Raw genomic sequence first — 23,551 nt, 5'->3', positions numbered from 1 at the left:
TACGTTGCCCATTGCATTTGGGCTAGAAGCTCCTAGGATTGCGCAGCAGTTGGCAAAGGAGGCCAGGCTTTGGCCTGGTTAGGGTAGCTAGGCCCACAAAATTCCAGGTGGGTACCATGCCCTGTACTCTGATTTGTGCACCTTGATGCTTTCTCCCATTTGGTAGAAACTCTTATTATCCTAATCTAACAGATGGGGAAACTGAGGATCAGAGAGGCAAAGAAACATACCTGAGGACTTCCAGCAAGTAAGGGCCAGAAACAGGACTTTACCCCAGGCCACAGCATATATGCACCCTTAATGCAAGCCATGCCCTCCTGACTCTCAAGCACCCAGTCTACCCTGCACAAAACCCATCCTCACAGCACTCACAGGCTGGTGGGTGAAATGCTACACAGAAGACAAATTGTCCTGGCATGCTCACCCCCAAGGGAAAGCTCAGTTTCTCCTTGGACGGGGTGGGTTGGGGTGCAAATTGTTGAATGGGGATTTGAAGCTTCACCATTTTGGGGGAACAATGGTGATCCTCAGTCTGGTAAGCAAAGATTACAACATATTGTTTCTGGTTAATAAGTTCTAGCTGGGCTAGTGTTGCAAGATCAGATAGGCAGGAGACGGAGGCATTGCTGCTGGAGTCTGCCCTAACCCATTCAGTTCCTCTGGTAAGCTAGGCCTTCTGGGGTGACCTATGTGCCCCTGGGTCATGGACGTTCACTCTGGTGATCAGGCTGAGCAAGAAACATGTTGACAAACCCTTCATAAATAAAATGCAACTCTGCCTATTTTTGGTGGCAGGGAAAGAAATAGAGCCCTGTAGAGTGGAAAGCACAAGGGTTTAGGATTTAGCCTAGGAATTTTCCTGGTCCCACACTTCCTAGCTAAGTGACCTTGAGCAAAGCAGTTCATTTCATCTGGTCTAAGTTTTATCCTCTACAAATTAAACTATCAATCCCCTCTCTGGTGAGCCATCCATCTTGCCAGCCTGCCTTTTCTCACAGTAATCTCTGAAGGCCTGGAGCTGTGGACACTCAGACAGTACCTGGAAATGGACAGCAGGATAATGAGCATCTATTGATTGGGCTTCCAGCAGCCTCTCCCCCTTCATTTGTTAGCCTACCTATCTCCCTCCAGGAGCAAACCCACTTATATTCAGTCCGTGTGGTTCTGATAGGCTGCCCTTTTTCCATACCTGCTGGAATGGGTATATGACCAGGCCTGACCATTCAGAGCATTCTTTTCCTTTCTGTCACAGCAATTAACTCAGCAGTGGGCATCATGTGACTCAATCGAAGCCAAAGAGACAAATCTTCAGGACTTTAGCTAGAATTGTTGGTAAGAGCTCTCTTTTTGGCTGTGGGAGCTAGGAGCAAAACCACTAAAGAAAAGTCAAACTTACAGCTGGAGACATGATTTGAGATCCTGGATCCAGCCATGCCTGAAGATAGCCACATCTGGCTTAAATTGGTCTGAGTTGGGTTGTCCTCTGTGGGACACAGTCCTCTGGGTGGCTCCCAGTCTTGCATTCCTCTCTTGCCTGTGAGGAACCAGAGACCAGAACTGGGGAAGGAGTCAGGGTATGCAGAGTTGGGCACTGGGGGAGCCCGAAGCAAGGCACTGAGAGACAGTCTATGGGCTGGGTCCCTGCAGATGTCTCAGTGAAATGCTCAGGCCTCTGGCTGCCCCCGAAATGGCCCCTGACCTCTGCAGTGAGGGGCTGCTGCTGAGTCCTCAGGGGGCCCTGCTTGGTTCCAAGCCGATGTCAATCCTCACTCACCCTCCTCAGCTCTGGCACCTTGGCTCCCAATACTCATTGGGCACTTCTACATTTACTCTCCATAGGACCAAAATACTGGTATTTCATTATAAACATTAGAAGCCTATAGGGCCACAATGCTGTACAACTGTGGGGATGCTGTGACCATCATCAACTCTGTGCCTGGCCTGTAGTTGTCTATAAGTACTGTGTCTCCAGGTGCTGTGGTGCCAATATGATTAGGAGCATGGAGAGGGAAGGGGAAAGAGATTGGAAGAGGGTCAGGGTCCCCTCCTGTTAACACCCATCACCCTTGAACTTCAGACAAGAAGTTCTGGACTATAAGAGAACAGGCATGGCCTGGAGGAAGGAGAGGGCAGCAATCCAGCCTGGAAGCAAGGTGGTAGGCTCCCCTGGGAACAAGTCCTTTTCTCCCTCTCGAACTCCTGCCACACCCTTATTCTACAATTCCAACCTTAAGGTTCCCTGGAAGTGGACAGAGGCCCAGCTAGGCTCAAGAGAAACAACCATTCCAACATCAGGAAAGATACTCAAGCCCTGAAAAGCTAGGAAGGGGGTGGAAGGTCAGAACAGGGTGAGGTGGGGGTGGCAGGAGGCTGCAGCATCCCCACAAGACCCTGTGGACTAGTTAGCTGGTGGGGGATCTAATGTACCAGCACAGTGGCTTGGTGATGGATGATGGAGACTGGAGATGTGGGTTTTAATATGAAAAACATAAGATCTGTGAGGGCAGGGATATTACAAAATGGTGTTTCCAGCCCTAGACAGAGTCCTAGCACCAGGAGGTGCCCAGCAAATATGTGGTCAACAATGTCACACGCAGCACAGTTGCAAAGAGTAGGAGACTGTGCAGCCAGCATGTTAGCCATCCACACCCATCCCTTCATTTCTCCAGCCTGTTCCTCTGTTAAATGGGTTAAAGCACAGATGACAAATATAAGGCCCCTAGGCCAAATCCAGTCCTCAACCCAATTTTATCCTGTCACCCTCCACCCTGCACCTTGTTTCTATCTGGCAGCAGCACTGAGCCCTGGCTTAACTGTTAAGAAGTAGTTACATTTATACAGCCCTAAAATTACATTCAGCCTTTTGAAGGCAACTTCGAGGCTGATGTGGCCCCTGGTGAAAATGACCTTGACACCCCTGGATGGGAAGATCTGAGGAGGTGACACCAGTGAAGTCTCAGCACATGGGGAGTCTTGACTGGCTGCCTCAGTTTCTCCAACCAGACCATGAAATAGATGCAAAGGAACCTCAAGTCTTTGTCAGTGTGAACTTCAGGGCGGAGCAGGGCACTTCAGGGAGCAACTCCAGTCGCCCAGAGGGACGACCATAGGGACGCAGAAGCTTCCAGCTCTCTCTCAGAGTGCCAGGTTGACCCAGCGGGGGCTCCCAGCGATAAGGGGATGGGACAAGGTAAAGGAAACTGCTTTCCTCGTTGGGCACTCCCCCACCCACTGACCCGGGTCCCCAAGCACAGGCCGCGTTGGGATACCAACTCCCAAAGATACCATGTGGGGAGCTGGGCACAGGTGGACTATGTAGAGCATTTCTGAGCCCACCCATCCCTATCCCATCCCTATCCTGTAGCTCGGGAGCAAACTACAGGTGCTTCTGCCTCGTCGAGGGGTCTGGCCACGGGTGGGGAGCCCCTCACCCCCCATCTGGCACTCACCCGGCAGCAGTGCTCGGGTCGCGGCACCCAGAAGCAGAAGTGCAGCGCTCAGACTCGCCGCCACCAGCACCAACCGCCTCCAGCGGCGCCTGCCCATCCTGTGCTAGCGCCGTGCTACAGTCCCGGTGTCCGGCCGAGCGGCGATGCCAGCCCAAGACCCGCCCTGCCCTCCTGGCGGCGCAAACCAAAGGGGCGGTGCAAGGGGCTGGACAAGGCGTCGCGCGAGGGTCTCGGGGGCCACGCAGACGTGGCACTACTCTCTGGGGATTGGAGAGGTGGGCGAGAGCGGGTGGCGGGCTTTGTCCAGTCTCCACACCCGCTCCTGCCGCCCAGGATCAAACGGGACAGCCGTCCATGTTGCGAAGAATGGAGTCTAGGTGGAGAGAGCTCTGTCGCCCCCTCTTTTTGCTGTACTGGCGAGGATCTGTAAAGGACTATCCAGGAAGCCCTCATCCTCAGGATCGGACCTAAGAGTGTCCTTTCCTCCCCCGTAAGGCCACTGTGTAGCCTTGTTTTCCACAGGTGGCTCCAGGTCTTGCCTGGATTCTGACTCGTGCAGGTCCTAGCCAGACTTCAGAAGAAGAGGTGAAGGTCTCAGTTTCTGTTTCCCATGGGCAACAGGACCGTTGTGCCTCACCTGGTCATTCACAACTGCCCCAGACTCCAGTGAACACTCAGAATTTGCCGAAGACTCCAGTGTGTGAGAGGATAAGAGTAAAGTCCAGCCCTGGAAAGATAAACCCATCCAGCTAGACTTGTGGGGTGAGGAGACCAGGACTGACCCCAGGGTCTTGCTGCCCAGAAGGCAGGCTAGCAGGGGATGGGAGGGTGCAGCTGGTGCTAGGTGCACAGATGTGTGGGTGAGCACTTGAGCCAACACTTAGCCCTGTGAATGTATGGGAGAGACTGCTGCAGTAAACTCCAGTTTTTAAACAGCTCGAAAAATCTGGTAACTCCAAACCCTGCTGGTGCCTGTGTAAGATCAGGAAAATAGCTTAACCTCTTTGTGCCCCAGTTCCCTGGACAATGGAATAGTACTAGGGCACACCTCATGGTGTTGTGAGGACTAAATGAGATATAGGACATTTGGAACACATCTGACACTCAGTAAGTGCCATCTGAGTACTTGATCTGAGTGATACTTTTATAGTTACTGCCTATTTCTGGTAAGTTACAGTGGTGATGTAAAATTCCTTCCTGTTTTCTTTATATAAGTTTTAAAGGTCTATTTAAGGAAGCACATCAAGTAAATAGTAGGGTTTTTTTTGTTGTTGTTCTTTTTGGATTTTTTTCCTTTGGCTTAAAGATATGGCACCAAACAGTGATGATAGGTCTTAAATAGCAGAGGGATGGGAAACCCAGATCTCAAACAAATCCAGAAGGTCCTTATTATGGCTTTCCAGGGAACTTGGACAGAGAGCCTTGGGGAGCTGCTAACTCACCCCTGGACTAGCCCTCAGTGAAGGCTGCTGCTACTCTGATCCCAGGACCCAGGAATTCCATGTCATCCACACCCTCAGCATGCCCCAAATCTAATCTATACCTGCATTCCTGAGCCTCCCCCTAGACGAGCATTCTCTGTAGGATGGAGTCCGTGCCTCTGGGGTGCTTAGGGCAGTCTCGGCTTCCTGGACTGCCACCTGGTGGCTAAAGTTGAGAACAACATCTCAACCCATCCTTGTCCAGAAAAATCCTTGGAGGGCCATGGTGGAACCTTAGTGTTGAGTCCTGGGGTAGGAGGGTGAATATGCCCCACCAGAAGCCCAGGGCCTAAGTAGCTTGCCTAGAAAGAGCCCTCTGCAGCCTCTGCCCTCTCACAGAGGTTCGTATGCATTCATTCATTCAACAGATATTGAATACCCCCCCTGTTCTTAGGCTTCAGTGTTGAGAACAAGGCAGATACATTCTGAGTATATCTGCCTTGTTCTATAGATGGGAGAGGGCATAGAAAATAAGAATAGTATATAAAATTATGACAGGTGGTAAATGGTACTGCGAAGGAGATAAAAGCTGGATAAAGAAATGGGAAGTGTCTATGTTACACACACTAGGCTTCAGGGAGGTGACATTGAGCAGAAATGTGAATCAGGTGAGGAGGACCATTAGATGTAGGAGGAGGGAGGGGGAGCTTCCCAGGCGGAGTAATGGCCCTTGTGGGGGCCCTGAGGCAGGGATTCATTGCTGTTGCTAAGTAAAAAACTGCCTTAAAATTTAGCAGCTAAAAAAACCATTTTACATTTTCCTCACAATTTCGTGGGTCAAATTTGGTGAGGGAATTGGGGAAGTGGATTTGTTGGGTGCTTTTCAGTAGGGGTCTCATCCTGCTGCATCTGAAGGGTGGGACTGGGCTGGCCTGCACTGGCTTTCCCTGAGGGTACCCTTTCATGCTGGAGCTCAGTGGTCGGTGGATCTGAGTAGCCTGGAGTCCTGGGTACCTGGGGTTAGCTTGAAGTGCCTGCCTGCCTTCCTTTGCTCCTTAATAGTTTTAAGATTTATTTATTTGGTTTATCCAAGGCTCCAACTTTAAAAACACCAGATTTTTTTAATTGAAGTTATATGCACATAACAAAATTAATTATTTTGAAATGTACTGTTCCATGTTATTTAGCACATTGACAGTGTTGGAAATGCTAAGGAGTTTTACAGTGAAAATCTCCTTCCCTCCCCATCTCTCTCCAGTTCTTGTGTGTTGCTCAGAGGTAAACATATATACATTTTTCTTTCTTGTGTATTCTGTACAACATACATTACTCTGCTCCTTGCTCTTTTGATGGTGGCAACAATTAGGAAATAACAATACTTTACTCTTTTCTGGTGCTTATTCTGTGCCAGACACTATTCTAAGACCTTCACATGTATTATCTCATTTAATTCTCAGATGCATCTGATGAGATAGGAACTGTTATTGCTTTCAGTTTATAAATGAGGAAACCAAAGCAGAGAGGCTAAGTAACTTCCCTAAGGACACGGAAGCTAGTGAGTGGTATAGCCAGGGTTTGAATCTAACAATCAGCTATAGTTACCATCTGTGAGATCCTCATTCTTTTAAATAGTATGTGCAATTACTTTAAAAATTAAACTCTTCATGTCCCAATACCAGGACATTGGCATTGATACATTCCACTCACCTTATTCAATACAAAGCCTAATTTTTTTAATTGTTTGCAAACATTTAAAGTCAGGAGATTTCACACAAACTGTTAGAACTTTGGCTTCTCTTGAAGAAGCTTCGTATGAAGAAGCTTCCCCAGAAACAAGTCCTGAGGGGAGGTTTAAGTACAGCTAGTTTTTTTTTTTTTTAAGATTTTATTTATTTATTTATCTTTAGAGGGGAGGGAGAGAGGGAGAGAAACATCAATGTATGGCTGCCTTTTGTGCATCCCCTGCTGGGAGTTGGCCTGCAGGGAACTGGACTACAACCGAGGCATATGCCCTGACTGGGAATCGAACTGCGATCCTCTGGTTCGCAGGCCCATGCTCAATCCACTGAGCTACACCAGCCAAGGCTAAGTACTGCTAGTTTTTTGATGCTTGTCTAGTCAGGTAGTAGGTTGTGGGGCCAGGAGAGCAAAGTCACCAGCTAAGGGTGTGGTACTGGGAGTGGGAGGACTCAGCCCAGTTCTACTGGGAGACTGGAGACAGTACAGAACATTTCCCCAGACTTATTACCCACTCACCTACACACCCTGGGGAAAGCCAAGGGACCTGGGATATTTATCCACAAACCTCCATTTCCCCTGTCACTGGCTACCGGCTACTCCCAGGGCAGCTGGGGAAAAGCTGTCACTTCTCTAGCCCTTCCAGCCCACCTCTGAACTGGATGAGCAGGCCCTAAGCCAACAGAAGCATCCCTCCAACAGAAAGATGCAAGTGCCAGCCACTGACAGCCAAGATGTATACAGTGCATGCCACGAGGGGTGGGTAGAGAGCAGCCAAGAACTGGTGGGGACATCAACTGGGCCTGGTACAGGAAGGTGCTCTGTCAACCCTGTTTGAAAGACAGAGTGAATGAATGAATGCTGGGAAGTAAACAAGAGTGCATTTCTGCTTGCTTGCCCTTCAATGCAGCCTCTCTGCTGGTGAGGACCCCGACAACCACAGGCCCACTGTGCCAGCCAGAGCAGGAGTAACCTAGAGAAGGTCTACAGCCAGGCCTCTCAGACCCAAGGGTTGAAATCCTAGCTCTACTCATTACTACCTGTGTGGCCTCGGGAAAGTCCTATCACCTCTGTAGACCTCAGTTTCCACATTCATAAAATGGGGCAGTAAAACCCACAGGACATGAGAGGACAAAGTGAACTGGTTCATGTGGTGTGCTCAGAAGTGTGTGAGCACTTGGAAGGTGTTAGCTGATCTTTTCACCTTCTGGGGCAGGTCCTGCACTGGGAGCTTACATAACCGATTTGTACCTCCTGCAGCTTGGGTGGTTAATTACCACCCATTTGTGTAGATTGGGACTAGTCCCAAGGTCACAGGACTGGTCTGGAGCTGAGCTAGGTTCCCATCCAAGGGCGCTGCTTCCCAGAACCACTGGGATTCAAGTTCAGTGACTTCCTGGCTATATGAGTGGGACTAGGCCTTACTTTCCTGTCCATAGCACAGCACTAAGGAGGAGCACTTTCTTTCAGAGTCATTAATGGAATTGGGGAGGAGAGCCATCTGCAGAGCTTTGGGAAGGGATGAGACAGCATGCACTGTAATGAAAGCCAAGGAGGATACACCTGCTGCTGGGTGGGCTACTGCCAGGTTTGTCACCCTCCCCCTCCACACACACTCTGGAGGCAGGGAGAAGGAATATAAGAGGCACTGCCTGCTTTCTACACCTATTCCTCCCTCTGTGCCACATTCAGTATCATATGGCTCCCCATCATCAAGACACAAACCCCAGCATATCCTAAAAGTCATATCCTAAACTCACAACCCACCCAAGGCCCACTAATAGGGCAAATGAAACTCCACCTAGCCATCTCCCCTGTATTAAGCCTGCCTCTCCCTAGAACACTGCCCGCCCCCGGCCCCCGCCACCACTGGCTCTAGTCAGCCTAGCAGCCAGTGAGTGACTCTGTGACCTACACATGACTTCAGGTCCTGGGCCCAATGAGGGGCTGGAGGAGGTGGCTAGGGCTGGAGGTTCCCTCCCAGCTAGACCTTGACTGCCTGGTCTCTCCCTGACCTCTTCACTAAACCAACCTCCACCTCAGTCTCAGACAGACATGTCTAGCCTCCAGGCGCTATGCTCCGGCCTGCCCCTGTGGCCCCTCCCAGAGAACCAGGGCCGCTGGGCTGGGGTACCCCATGCCCCAGTCAGGACCCCTGGCCTCAGCCCTGCAGAGGAGCAGGTAAGAAGCTGAGCCCTATTCTTGCTGGGACCCTTTGTCCTCTGGATGGTTCTTGGTGGGTATTCCCTACTTCCTCTCTCTGCAAGAGCTGAGGCCCAAAGTCTCTAGGAGCTTCCAGTGGGGTGGGGGAACCCATGTGTGTCAGACTCCATGACATCCCATATCCCTCACTCTCTACCCAATGACTGCCCTTGGGTGTGGGATTATGGTCTCCATTTATAAGGACGCTGAGGCTCAAGGTCACCCCGCCTGTAGAAAGTGGTGGTGCCATGACTGCTTCCAGTCGGAGGACTGGGGCCAGTGTGAAGTGCCCCAAACATGCAGCAGCAAAACATGTACCTTCCTGACCCAGACACGCACATAACTTTGAAATTCTACCCTAGAGTAGGTAAGCTCTTGTTTTTGCTTATGGGGAAGTTACTGGTGAGAGTTGGTTGGGAGGCCAGGCACCCACCCCTACTTGATCTCCCACAGTCCCTCCAGCCAGAACCTCCAGCAATCGGACTGTCTGGGAATCCCACTTGTCTTCTCTGTAAGCTGGGGAAGAACATAATTAAGCCACAGGGTAATAAAGGAGACCAGATGAAACAAAGTACAAGGTTATGTAAATAGTTTCCCCTACATCCTCTTTACTTAAAATTACTCAGGAATTTCAGGAAGTGTAGAGGGAAAGTAGAAAATATTAAGCACAGAGATTAAGAGAGAAATCCCACCACCCCACCCTGAGTAAAGACTGCTACCCTTAGGGAGACTGTCCCCTCCACTTTCTGCTAAGTGCCTCCCACAAAGGGTAAACAGGGCACTGGGAGGCACTGGGGAATGGTGGGAGCAGGGGCTGGTGGGAACTAGAGGCGGGAAGCTGCAGGTGGGGCTGAGAGGAGCAGGCCTTGGTGAAGGATTGGGGCAGGGAACTCTGCCTCTCCCACCCCCACATCTGTCATCGTCATCGCTTGGTCTATCTGGCCCAGCTCAGCCTTGTCAAAACAAAGGTTCATGTTTTCTCCCACTCAGCTGCTTCCCTGCTGGCCGCCAGTGCCTCAACCTTTGACCAAGAGGGCCTGAGCACTTCACCACCTGCACATCTCTGATAACACCCTTACGGTTTTATGCTGGTAGTCAGCTTCCATGGTGTCTTGTGCTGGAAGGAGGGCACCTGGGAGTTTGAGGAGCAGGGGCCACCTCAGATTTGCCTGTGTTTGTTGCCATCTGCTTGGGGGTCACGAACCTTAAGCTCTAGCTCTTGAGTAGGGGTGACTTGCGGGTCTGGGGAGTTTGAGTTTCTGAAGGGGCTAAATCTGTCTGGATGCCAGGGTCAGCCAGCCTTCAGCTGGTGCCTGTGAAATATTAAGAAATATACGTGCATTTATATCTGCCTCCCTATCCCCTTCCTGCTAATGTTTGGTTTTAGATCCCAGTTCCTGACAAGAGCTCCTAAATCAGTTGTAATTTACTGCATGATAGGAGTTAAGAGCATCTTTTATTCTAAGGATGCCACTCTAGGTGGGCTCCTGGATGAGAGCTGGTGACCAGAAAGACCAAGCCACAATTAGCAAAGTTTGAGACTTTCAGTCTTACCCAACATGGTCTAGAGAGAGGAGAGGGGCTGGAGAATGAATTAATAATTAATCATACCTCTGTGTTGAAGCCTCAATAAAAATCCCTTACCTGGTGGATGGGGGTGGAGGCGGAGTTGAAAAGGGCACAGAAGCTCTGCAACCTTTCCTCAGACCTTACCCTCTGCATCTTTTTGTCTGGGTTTTCACCTGCATCCTTTATCATATTCTTTTTCTTAAGATAACAAACCAGTAAGCATAGTGTTCCCCTGAGTTCTGTGACCACCCTAACAAATTATCAAACCCCTGAAGGGGGCCTTGGGGATCCGATTTATGGTTGGTTGTCACCTTGGCATCTGAAGTATGTGTAGGAGGGGGCAGTCATGTGGGCTTGAGCCCTTAACCTGTGGGGTCTGTGATGACTCCAGATAGACTGTGTCAGAATTGAGTTGAACTGTAGGACACCCAGCTGGTGTCAGAGACTTGGTGTGTGTGTGGGAAAACCCTGCACATCTGGCCACAGAAGGTTCTGTGTGAGAACAGTTTCTCTTGTAGAGGAAAATGTGAGAGTGTTCTCCCAGAAAGTTTCCAGGCCCAGTAACAGCTTCATCAGCAGCTCACTTTATACTTTTCCTTTGGCTTGTTTTCTATATTTTTATTGAAATATGTCTCTTTGACTTTTGATATTAACTTTAAAGGTAATTTTATGATAGGAGATAAGTAAATTAAATATAAAAGAGTAAGTTTCCCACTTCATCTCCCCAAGTCACAGTTTGACTTTTTTCCCTTAGTGTATCCTTTCAGACACATTTCACATATGGGCCCTTAAAATATAAGTAGAAACATTTTATACATGTTAGAGGCTTTTTGAGATTGTTCATTGTTGATGCATTTAAAGTTGCCCCACTCTTTAAACTGTTTCATAACTTTATTTCCTTTGGATGAAATAAAGTGTGTTTCATTCTTTGCTCTTCTGTAAGTACATTTCTCTGTTTAAATATAGAGAATGCTCTATGTATAACATCTTAGCCACTCTATTCTCAATATGAGCACAGGACAACTACAGTGCTGAGGAAAATTCAGTCACATACGGCAACCAGTTCCTCTGTTAGAAATGTCTTCAGCATCCTCCCATCTGCCATACGCAATTTCTCTTACTGACCTTTTCTCTGAACTCTGCCCTACCTAAAGGGGCTCTGCTGGGCATCAGATAGCAGATCTGAAGGCTTCCCACATGTGTCTGGGTTCCCATCACTACTAACACACTATGCTGAGCTTCTTGAGTGTGGGGCTCTTTGGGGCTCATTTCTGGTTCTTCAATAACACTAGAAGTTGTTTGTTGAATGTGTGAACAAGAGTATATGCTAAGTACCCAAACCAACATCTTACAGGAGTTCAGCAGACAGAAGAAACATAGCTGGGCTTCTGGGAGGTGGTGGTCTTAGCAACATAGGCAAGGTTCTTAGACTGGAAAATCTGAGAAGGTCTCTTAGAGATAATGGGAGAAAGTGAGTGAAGATGCAGACTGGCATTTCCAGAGTATTTTAGGGGTAGATGTGGCCCTATGTAAATCTGAACTAGATGCAGAGAGAGCCAGGCCCAGCCTCATTATAGAGGATCCTGAATGCCAAGAGTAGTGTGGACTTTACCAGGTGAGTAATGAGGATACCATGAAGGTTTCTGGGCACTCTCCCAGAGAGTGTGGAGGTTTCTGCAGAGTTCCTAGAGGGGCAGGTAGGCTGTAGGAAACAATTGGCAGCACAAAGAGCCATGAGTGTGGGAGATGATCATTCTGATAGCTAAGACTCACAAGGCATGTATGTATGCCAAACACTGTTTTAGGCATGTCAGTTCAGTTAGTCCCCAAGATAGCACTATGAGGTGTGTGCTATCCTCACACTGATTTTGGAGAGAGGGATTGGAAGCTCAGAGAGGGGGTGTGTGCATATGCTGTGTAGCAGATACTCTGGTGCAGACTGAAGCCCAGAGAGGAGGAGTGCAGAAGCAGCAGCCCCTGGAGGGGCTCCATTCCTCCAGCTAGAAGAGCTTGAGCCACAGTTTGGATCCAGGAAGTCTGGCTCCAGTTTGGGTCAGAGCTGACTGAGAGCCCAAAGGATGCTGGGTTAGAGGGGTGCAGGGATGCGGGTAACTCAAACAAAGCTGAACCAACTGGATAATGGCTATCATTTTGGCAGAATTGGTGAGTCAAAAACTTCCAAGCAGGTGAGGTTTGCCTCACAGGATCACTGCTAGGTTAGAATGAAAGAAAGTAAGATCGAGGTCAAATCTCTCTCTCTCTCTCTCTCTCTCTCACACACACACACACATACACACATACCCTGTTCTGGGAGCTTAACAGAGTCACAGGCTGGTATCCTTATAGGTTATCAGCTGTTACGCAGGAAAGGTTTGGTCTTGGCAGAAGTAATATTACTTCCAAGACAGGATTCTGTCTCTGCCTTCTTAGTTTCCTAGGGCTGTTGTAACCAATCAACACAAGCATAGTGGCTTAAGACAACACAAATCTATTATCTTATAATTCTGGGTGTCAGAAATCTGAAATGGGTTTCACTGGGCTAAAAGCAAGAAATATTAGTGCAAATGCACTAATATTAAAATAATATTCATTCTTTTGCTGTCTTATTGAGTATCACAACACTCATTTTGGGGGCACAAATAATGACATAGATTGTCCCAGTTTACGTTTATGTGTTTAAAAAGTTCAAAACATACTCTTAATAGCATTTACACATGTTATAAAATATCAAGTTTAAAAAATAAACGCAGCAGGGCCATGTTCATCTGGAGGCTCCTGTGGGAATTCGCTTCCTTGCTCCAGCTTCTAGAACATCCAGACCATCTGGACTTCTGCACTTCACTGCCTCTTCCTCCATCCTCACAGCCAGCAGCACAGCAATTCAATTCTGTATTTCTGCCTCTGTCCCTCTAGTTTCTTCTTATAATAACTATTATGATTACATGGGGGCCACTGGATAATGCAGGATGCTTTCCCATCTCAAAAGCATTAATTTAATTTTACTTGTAAAGTCTCATTTGCCATGTAATGTTCACACATGTTCACATGTTCACAGGTTCCAGGGGCTAGGGTGTAGACATCTTTGGGGTCCATCATTCTGCTTACCACACCATCAGGTGCCCAGAATCCTCCAATCCAATGGCTGAACACAGGACCTTTTATGAATTAGTCCTCTGTCCCTAAGAGTAAAAGCCACCGACCTTATTAGACAAGCTGGGGAGTGCAGGGATATCTAGAATATTCTGTCCAATTTATATGTTGAATACATCTGGTTTTACTAATAAGAACCCATTTGTCCCACATATTACATATTAATGGGCCCCAATCTCACCAGTGGAAATCCATCTCTGACATTCTATATGCTGCATAGCATGCCCTCTGGTGTAGACTGAGATGGGGAGAGCTGAAGAACTTGTGGTAGCCTGGGATGATTAGTCTACCAGCTGACCATGCAGAGTGTGAATTCCCAAGCAGGATTCTCTCTGGCTCTCCACTGTGACACTTGATATTAAACTGAAGACCTGCAAACAAGGAAGGTGCAAAGGTAGACATGAGCAGGAAGCAAGAAATACTCCCCAGGTCCTGGCTTTGCGTTTTTAAGGACAGGTGGGTAGAGGCCTGGCACTGTGTGCCAGGTAGTGCACATTATCTCTTCAAATCCTTTCAACTATGCAGCCGAGTAGGCCATGCTGACAGACAAGGAAACTGGGACAGGGGTGACCTATCCAAGTCCACACAGGCAGTAGTTAGTAAGGCAAGGACTAGCCCTGGCTGGTGTAGCTCAGTGGACTGAGCGCGGTCCTGCGAACCACATGATTGCGGCTCGATTCCCAGTCAGGGCACATGCCTGGGTTGCAGGCCAGTTCCCAGCAGGGGACTCACGAGAGGCAACCATGCATTGATATTTCTCTCCTTCTCTCCTTCCCTTCCCCTCTAAAGATAAATAAATAAATAATATTTTTTAAAAAGGCAAGGACTAGACTCAGCTGTGCCTACTGTTCTGTGCTCCTAAGGAAGAGGCTGACTCCATCACTCCACTTGCTGAGCCTTTTCCCGCACTGAGGTTCCCAGGATCCATAGGAACCTGAGCCATCACCCAGGCCAGTTCAGGCCTGCCTGTTGCAGGACTGTGGGAAACTCACACAACCTGTCTGAACACCATTTTCTCATCTTAATGCTGAGAGCTGCCCCCCATCAGAAACTTGGAGCATCAAATCCAGGCCAACAAACAGAGCTGCTGCTTTTTTATTTTTTCACTATAAAATAACTATCACATGTCTATTATGTACCTACAGACATAGGGAATAAAGTTATTGAACAAAAATGGAATAGAAGATAACTTTCCTAAACTAAGTATAAACATGAATTGCAGATAAAAAGATATAGTTTATCCTTGAAAGAAAAAGACAACTTGATATGGAATAGTTGACATTAAGTCATATCCAGACAAAATCACATAATAATGAAACAGTCAATGGTGATAAAATGGGAATCTCATACAAGGAAAAAATAGGCAAACAGCTTTTGTGCTGCATTTAGGATTCAGGAAATTGCTGGAATTCCCTTTACATTTATGGCAAAATGAACACTTCATTTTGGAGCAGATTGAATTTTGTACAGGCTTTAGATATGTTTTACAGAATGGTTGAGTCACTTCTATCAACTGACACAATTTAAAAATTGTTAATTTTGACAGGAACATTTGTTGTGTTTTTGAGTTATGTGATTATTTGAACAAAATTTTGCAAAAGCATTTGGGAGTTAAACCTGCCGTCTTCATCTTGCACCTTGGTAAAATATCATGTTTAGCCCAAGTAACAAAGCCTACATTTCTGTGAAAACAGTGAATACAGTGGTTTCAGGCTGCAGCTGCCACCTCTTAGCAGGCTATAAAATCAACCAAGGGGGTTGCAACCAATATTCATTAGAAAATTAAATAAAAGAAATTAGGATAGAATATATTAGGTCCCTTGTAATAAGGTTAAGTCTTGTGTGGTATATGTGTGTGTGGTATGTGTGTGCGTGTGTAATTTATATTTCTTTGGAAACTTTTTTCTTAATGCCCACTTTCTCTGGCAAGCTCTGATTAGAAACCAGTAAAAAGCAAAATCAAACAAAAAAGCAACCTTTGTGCCAAAGTGTAAAACTCACAGAAAGTAGCCCAAATGCCACACGCACAGGTGGAAGAACGGGCCCTGACCTTGAACAGTAATCACTGCCCTAACTTCTCACAGTGTATCTTAACCACACCTGCTGTTGAACTTTGTGTCCAAGGATAAGTTATGCAGTACACTTTTTTGTGTGTCTTCGAGGGTAGGAGAGTCATCCTGGCTGCTGAATTGTTTCATTCTCCTTGCTGTTCTGCTGTGGTCCCTAGGGTGGGGTCCCCAGACCAGCAGCAGCAGCAGCAGCATCTGGAAACAACTTGTCAGAAATGCAGAGACTTTGGGAGTGGGCCCAGCACTCTGAGCGATTGTGACACCTGCTGGCCTTGAGAGACTCCTGTGGGGGCACATTCTTAGCCACTGTTCTGGAGAAACTCATATTTCTGATCATTTTTTTCCAGGAGGGAAGGGATTATGTGCTTTTATTCCATGTGAAAATTAAATGAGGGAATGGCTCTGCAAACCCTTTCAAGGTTCTGAAACAACCTGAACTGGCATTTTCTCCCTTGCCTGTTCTGGCCCTCTGCTCCCTCCTGAATTGTCCCTCTCTTTCTCTCCCTCCTTCCGCACCTTTCCTAAGGCTCCAGTGATACTCCTACCATTCACTCCCCAGGGTATGTCTTAGCCCACTGTGTTTGACCTCTGGGCACATTGAACATACTGTCCTTTCTTTCCTAGGCCTCTGCCCTTGGCCTGCAGGGCATCTGTGCTCCTGGCTGAGTTCCCAGCTCGTGGTCTTCCTGGTGGTACTACTGCCCCCACCCAAATGCTGGTGTCCTCAATGCCCATTCCTAGGCCCTTTTTTCTTCTCTTGTCACCTCCTGCCTTCCAGTGTCAGTCACCTGTCTTCTTCGAGTCCATACCAACTCTTCCCTCAATAAACATGCTTTCAATGAATGAGTGAATAAATTTACCACAAGCAGCTCTTCATCTTCCATCATCCCCAAGGTGGTTTGTTCTCCATGGCCATTGGATGAATGAATGGCTTCAATATCCACCCAGACACCAGGCTGTCACCCTAGCAACCTCCCCCACTTTGCCTGCCTCTACCCTTAGGCTCCAGTCTGAGTGTCAGAAGAAAGAGAGCTATGAAAGGTTCTTCCAGGACTCTGGCCCTTTTTGATCTTAAAAAGACAGATTATAAGCAAGGAAACAAACAAATCACAATGGCTGATGGCAAAAAGTTCCAGAAGGAAACAAAGGCGGGAAGAGAGGCTGAATCAAGAAAGAAATGTCAGGCAGGCCTCTGAGTGGGGCATCTGGGCTGAAACTAGAATGAAGGGAGGGGCCCTCCAAGAGAAGGCAGATTAGGGAAGGGGGTTTAGGTAAAGGGAGGATACATGCAAAGGTTCTGAGGTAGGACCAGGGACATCAGGGATGTATGGAGAATGATAGGGTTGGGGGAGTGTGGGAGTTTGGGCTGCTTTCCCTAATTAGATAAGGAGCTGTTAGAAGGTTCGTCCTGTCTCTGGCTTTAGGCTCTATGCTGGGCCTCCCACATCTGGCTGTATATGAGTCCCAGGGCTGCAAGTGTAGTCTGAGGTTACTTGACAAGCTGATAGAGAGTGTTTCTCTGCGCTTGTACAAAGGTTCTATGAGCTCCTGACAGGTCTATTCTCACTCCGCTGGATTCTGCATCTCCCACTGTAGCCACAAGCCTCAGGGCAGGACCCACTGTGGTCCTTGCCTAGAGTCAAGCAGCCTGGTCTCCAGTGAGCAAGTCTTCTTGGGAAAGCTACATGTAGGTGGTGACGTTGTTGATGGACCCAGGGTGAAAACAAGGCAGTCTCTGGGTGGGACCATAGGTTTTTAAATGAAGCAGGGGCAAATCCATGTAGGGGAAAATGGCCCATTATGAAAGCCACAAGATGCCTGGTTCTGAGCTCCCACCCCTGGTACACCTCACCACTCTCCTTCTGCAGCTGGCACTGAGGAATGCCCTACGCTACTTCCCCCTGGACGTGCAGGAGCTTCTAGCCCCTGAGTTTGCCCAAGAGCTGCGGCTGTATGGACACATCTACATGTATCGGTTCTGCCCCCACATTGAAATGAGGTGAGTGCTGGCGGGCAGGTGTGGCTTCAAAGGGGCCCAGAGTGGGAAGAGAGGGATGTAGGAGGGACCATGATGGAGGTCAGGAACTCCAGAGTCAGCAGAGAAGGGGAAATTAAGGCTGTCCACACTATGGACAGGAGGCCCATGGATGTGGCATACTGAGTCGTTGTCCCTCACACAGAGAGAGGAGGTGGCAGTGTTATCATCTGTGGAAGTCTGCAGCCTAGAGGTGGCTGAAGCCCCCAAGACTGGCCAGAGATGAAGTAATTCTTATTAAATAGGCCCCTCTGGCTCACTGTCCTGGGGTGTGGGTCCTGTGCAATTCTGAATCCAAACTGTATGCAAAATCCTTTTTAAGCACCATGTTTTTTTGTGTGTGTCTTGCCAAAGGGCAAGGAGAGCTTTAAAGGGTGCTCTGCCAGTGTTTTCAAATAGCCCAGGCTTCCCATCAAAGCTCACAAGATGAATTGTGATTGTCACTGAAAGCCTTGTGAAGCTATGAATGGCTGGGCCTCACCCCACATTGCGCAGTCAGCAGTTCTGGAGTGGGGTGGAAGGATCTGCCTGTCACAGTTCCCAGATGTTGCTGCCCCACCCAGGTATCACACTGTGTACCTTTGTTCTTGGATATGCCAAAAGCCCAGACTTCTCTGGGACCATCACAAGGAATGGCCTGAACCCCACAAAGCAGGAATCATATCTCCTCATTCCTTTTGGGGCCTGCTGCTTGGCACTTGCTCTAGAATTGGTGCCTAGGAAGGAAACAAACAAATCACAGCATCTGATGGCAAAAAGTTCCATAAGGAAACAAAAGTGGGAAGAGAAGCTGAGTCAAGAAGGAATGTCAGGCAGGCCTCTGAGGGGTCATCTGGACTGAAACTAGAATGAAGGGAGGGACCCTCCAAGAGAAGGCAGATTAAGAAAGGGGGGTTAGACAAAGACAAAATAAAGAAGGAAAAAATAAATGGCACCCAGAGTAGAGGCTTCTGGAAAGTAGACATCAGCATTGTTTCAAAGTCAACATTCTCTCAGTGGGAGCCTGCTGAGAAGAAAGGAAGGCTGGCCTGGAATGGAGTGGTGGCTGAACTGCCCACACCTGAAAGGGTGGAGGGCGCAAAGCATAAGGTGAGCACCAGAGCCAGTTGGCTTTGGTTCCTGCTGAGAGCTCCCAGTGACTTCTGCAGCAGAATGTTGGGTCTCACTGTTCACACCTGCGTGCCCTCCCATCATCATACCTAATGGCTGGACTCCCCTTGCAGGGCCTACCCAATGAAGCAGTACCCTTGTCGGACAAAAGCCGCAGCAGCCATCATGCACATGATCATGAACAACCTGGATCCTGCCGTGGCCCAGGTAATAGCTAGGAAGCACAGGTGCCAGGACTGTCCAATAGAATTGTAACGTGAGACATCCATATAATGCATTTAAGCTTTTTTTTAGAAATAATGATAGATTCCTAGTAACTATAGCACAGCACCAACATCAGGACATCAACACTGGTGTAGTAGAAACACATGTAATTTTAAGTTTTCCAATAGCCACATGAAAAAGTAAAAAAGAAAAGATTTAATACTACATTTTGTTTATCCTGATATATCTGAAATATCATCATTGTAACATGTAATCAGTAAAAAAATTATTGAGCTATTTCACAATTTTTTCCACTAAGTCTAAATCTTGAGTGAGTTTTACACTTAGAGCATGTCAGACAAGCCATGACTCAAGTGCTCAGTACCCATGTGTGGATGACCCAGGTGTGACCACACATGCCTGTAACAGACAGGCCTCCTTGAGAGCCAGTCTGTACATCAGACCTTATATTTGAGACAAGATAGGCTTTTCAAGGTGAATATCTAAGTATTATACTTGAGGGTGACATGGTCCTAGAATTTGACCACCCTGCATAGTGGTGAGAGCTTCCTAGACGCTGGCCCTGGACCCAAAACCTGATCACAAATGTACCCATAGCATTGACCCCAGGCTGAGTTTCCAAAGTGACTCTGGACCCAGCTCTATCCCTCACCCCAAGCTGAGCCCTTTTCCTAGTCACAGGTGGGCCACACCCTCTGGCTTCTCCCATTGCCCCCACCACTCCTTCATAAAGGCCCATTGTCCACCTTGCCCCATACAGCCCAGTGCAGGGGTGGGTGCCCTCCCTCCCCAGGTTGCTGTCTCAGATGACACTTTGTCTTCTTCAGTTTCCCCAGGAGCTTGTGACCTACGGCGGAAATGGACAAGTGTTCAGCAACTGGGCTCAGGTACACTAAACTATGAGGCCTGGCTCCATGCCCAGGCCCTACCCACGACCATGTCCTCTGGCCTAGAGGGAGGTTATAAACCCAGGGCTTGGGACCCAGGTCTCTGTCTGCCTGATGCCTGAGATTACAGCACTGGAAACAATTTGAGGATGTGGAAGGTCTTCAGGGCAGGAGTGGCCTAACTTGAGTCACCAGGAACCACTAGAGTATAATGGAGGCCTGGAGGGATGGGCCACTGGGCAGGACTTCTGAGGCCTGGGGAGCTCTTGGAGTCTGGGGGTGCCTTGGGGCCCACTGTGGGTCCCCCACTTACAGGGTCTTCCATGTTTTGCTCTCCCCTGCAGTTCTGGCTGACAATGTCCTACTTGTCACAGATGACAGAGGAGCAGACGCTGGTCATGTACAGTGGACACCCTATGGGCCTCTTCCCAAGCAGCCCTGAAGCCCCAAGGCTGGTTATTACCAATGGGATGGTGGGTCCTGGGGCAGCTGGGCATAGTGATGGCCCAGGGACAGCGGGGAAAACCAGTTGCCCCTAATACCTGCTTACCTATTGTTTCCAAGGGCACTATGCTGCCCTTAGCCCTTGGGTCTTGTCCATCTTTTCCAGGTCATTCCCAACTACTCTTCTAGAACCCAGTATGAGAAGCTCTTTGCCATGGGGGTTACAATGTAAGTCTGTATTTCAGTTTAAATTATATCTTTCCAGTAAATATCATATATTTATTATAAAACAATGTAGCAAAATTAAGTAGAATTTTGAAAAATATAATCACTGTGCTATACCAATTCGATATTTACATATTCCCTAGCAGTTTTTATGAATATGCCTACAATTTTATATACTTATAAGCAAATGGACATACAATTTGAATCCTGCTTTTATCTCACATTTTATTATGAACAGTTTCAAACATACAGGAAATTGAAAGAATCAACAATAAACATAAAAAATTCTGTGATTAATATACTATTGAACTCACTTTATCTGTGTCTTTCTGTCTGTCCCTCTATCTATCCATCTGTCCAATTGGGTTCTGATGCATTTCAAAGTAAGCTGTAAATATTATGGTCTGGAATTCGATATTTGTTTATAGGTTTTTCTTTTGAAGTGAAATTTACACATAATGAAATGCACAGATCTTACATGTACCATTCAATGAGTTCTAACAAATGCCTGCATATAAGCAACTCAAACCCCATAAAGATGCAGAGTACTGCCATTTGATTTGTTATAAAATTAATGCATGATCTGGGCTGAAAACTTCCCTCAAACATTATAAAAGTAGCTACAGTGGAAAGGAAATCCCTCTCTCACCCTAGATCCCCAATTTACAGTTTCCCTTGTGTCCTTTCAAAGAAATTTCTTATGTGAATAGCTAAAACAAATATAGATAATTAGATCAATATGATACCTCTGTACTTGCCTTCCTCCTTTGACGATATAGCTTGGACATTGTTCCATTTCAGGAAACATGAGTCTAACTTATTCCTGTTTTACCTGCAGTATTCAATTGTACCATAATTCATTTAGCCAGCTTACCTCCTGATTTGGGTTGTTTGCAGTTTTACAGTGAATGCCCTGATCTGTACATCTTTGTGGATCTCTGGGAGTGATAATAACCATGTAAAATATAATCACATCATAGTATTGGGAGCCCATAAATCAGTCCTCAGACTAGTGCTTTATAATATAATAGTTGCCACAGTTTGTCGTTCTAGGATTTACAGGTTTAATCCTCTACATAATCCTCTGAAATAGGTACTCTTATTACTCCATTTTGTGGAGGAAAAAACTGAGGATTAGAAACCAAATTACTTTTTTTTGTCAGTCATTAGTAGTCACAGTTGATCTTATTATTACTATGAGCCTTGAAGACCTCTGCTGTACCGGTGGAAGCACCAAGGGTCAGAAGGATGGGGTCCACTCCTGGTTCCTCTGCCTCTTGTGACCTCCAGCAAGTCACTATGCTTCTGTTTCATAGATACAGAATGGAAGTTTAAAGAGGGTGAAGCTACAGAGTCAGTCAGACCTGGTCTGGCTGCCCCTGAAAGTTGACCCTGGATGCTGTAGGCAGTTACCTAAAGAAAAGATGCAGATCACATAAAAAAAAACAAAAAACATGAGAACTACTAACTAAAGTAAAGCCCTTTTCACTGTTGGGATGACAAAAATAAAACTACAGATAATACCCAGTGCTGGGGAGGACGTGAGAAAACAGGCAATCACAAATTGGAAGCTGGAGGTAGCTGGGTGGGCTATATCTAGTGACTGGGATAAAGAAACTTTTACCCCACACTTTTACTTACGATAGTTATCTTGGGAGTAACGTGCAGCAGGTCACAAACACAAAGGATTGAGCCAGCTCTGCTATGTGTCATAGTATAACCTTGGAAACTTGAATTGTATCTGTAAAGAGGGAATACTAATGATTGTGAGAGTTAATTAAATGATAAAGGTGACACCCTTAGCATGTGGCACAAAGGAAACCCTTGGGCACTCTGCTTGAATGGATGCAGGCCCACCAGGGAACACACCCATGCTGGGGGTTGAGGTGGGTTCTAATGGTTTCACCTGTTTCCCTGGATGGGTATTTATCATATCAGCACTATTCTGTTATGTTTTATAATATTCATATGACCTTTCAAGTTAAGGGAATTGCATCCTCATGTTTTGGAAGAGGAAATACAGGTGCTTAGTGGTCCAGTGCCTTGCCTAAATTATGGAATATGCTTGATATTTAAATACAGATCTTTGAGAATCAGGATCCACTTCTGATCCAGAAGACAGAAGGGTAAATTCCTGGGCAACAGGAATCCAATAGAAAAGAGATATGAACTTAAAATTTATAAGGGAGAAAAGTAAGTGGTAGTCTCCCTTGAGACTCTCCTTACCTCAAGAAGAGTACAATTAAGGCAATAACAAAATGTTGTCATTCTCCTATTACATTGCCAGCAATTCAAATATTTGATAATTATCAAGGAATGCAAACAGGCATGCTCATGCATTGCTGGGGACAGTCACTTAGGAGTCTGACAGTATTCGTTAATATTTTAAATGTGTGCACGTGATGACCCAGCACTCCTGCTTCCTGGTTTCTACCCTGGGACGCAGATCAGATGTGGCTCACTGCAACATTGTTCTTGTAGCAAATTTGGAGCCATCCTGATGATGGATGGGGAGAGAACATTCTGTGGCTTCTGATACTACATACTTGGAGCCACCAAAGGAGTGAGCAGGATCTGTGAGTGCTGATGTGGAAAGAATCTCACAAGCCTTGCGTTTGGAGAAAAAAACAAGCTATAGAAACAACACCTACCAAATGAGGCCATTTATGTAACTAATACTGATAATAATAACTCCTTATGGAAAACAGTGCTCTAAATGGGTTTGCTGAAGTCTAACTTACACACAGTACAGTGTACAAGTCTGGAGTGTGCATAGTTATGTCAGCACCTCTTGCTGGAGAACAAGCCCAACCCCTGCCTCCCACAGCTCCCAGCCTTCCTTGCAGCAGGTAAAGTCCCAAGATGAAGGTCACTAAATGAATGGAATCCTGCAGAATGTACTCTTTCATGGAAGGCTTCAATGCCCATGGAAGGCCCATCACACATAGGAGGAATATATTCTTTCTTTTTTCTGTGTAGAGTTCCATTGTGTTCATATACTGCAATTCATTCCTCCTGGTGATGGGCA

The 23,551-nt window shown here is 47.0% G+C and overlaps 2 protein-coding genes across 4 annotated transcripts in view; one reads left to right on the top strand and one right to left on the bottom strand.

The window, feature by feature from the left end:
- Nucleotides 1-3,566, bottom strand: part of CHST13 (carbohydrate sulfotransferase 13) — a 44,602-nt gene extending 41,036 nt beyond the window's left edge. Inside the window, exon 1 of one of the 3 annotated variants that reach the window (XM_037034045.1) lies at nucleotides 3,450-3,566. In XM_037034045.1, the coding sequence (XP_036889940.1) occupies nucleotides 3,450-3,546 (97 nt within the window). In that variant the 5' untranslated portion in view covers nucleotides 3,547-3,566. Of the gene's footprint in view, nucleotides 1-1,396; nucleotides 2,161-3,449 lie in introns of those variants that run through there. The other 2 variants (XM_037034046.1, XM_037034044.1) reach the window with 2 other exon arrangements.
- A 5,036-nt stretch (nucleotides 3,567-8,602) lies between these two features.
- The window catches only part of UROC1 (urocanate hydratase 1), a 51,388-nt gene continuing 36,439 nt past the window's right edge, over nucleotides 8,603-23,551 (top strand). Inside the window, exons 1-6 of the mRNA XM_037034051.1 lie at nucleotides 8,603-8,788; nucleotides 17,466-17,596; nucleotides 18,856-18,949; nucleotides 19,795-19,854; nucleotides 20,199-20,327; nucleotides 20,465-20,526. Coding sequence (XP_036889946.1) covers nucleotides 8,663-8,788; nucleotides 17,466-17,596; nucleotides 18,856-18,949; nucleotides 19,795-19,854; nucleotides 20,199-20,327; nucleotides 20,465-20,526 — 602 coding nt within the window. The 5' untranslated portion in view covers nucleotides 8,603-8,662. The remainder of the gene's footprint in view (nucleotides 8,789-17,465; nucleotides 17,597-18,855; nucleotides 18,950-19,794; nucleotides 19,855-20,198; nucleotides 20,328-20,464; nucleotides 20,527-23,551) is intronic.

This window comes from Sturnira hondurensis, unplaced genomic scaffold (genome assembly GCF_014824575.4).
Source record: "Sturnira hondurensis isolate 20B ecotype Veracruz unplaced genomic scaffold, ASM1482457v3 Scaffold0021971, whole genome shotgun sequence".
Classification (NCBI taxonomy): Eukaryota; Metazoa; Chordata; class Mammalia; order Chiroptera; family Phyllostomidae; genus Sturnira; species Sturnira hondurensis.
Note: the sequence above shows the minus strand (reverse complement) of the source record. Positions and strands in the feature narration are given on the sequence as shown.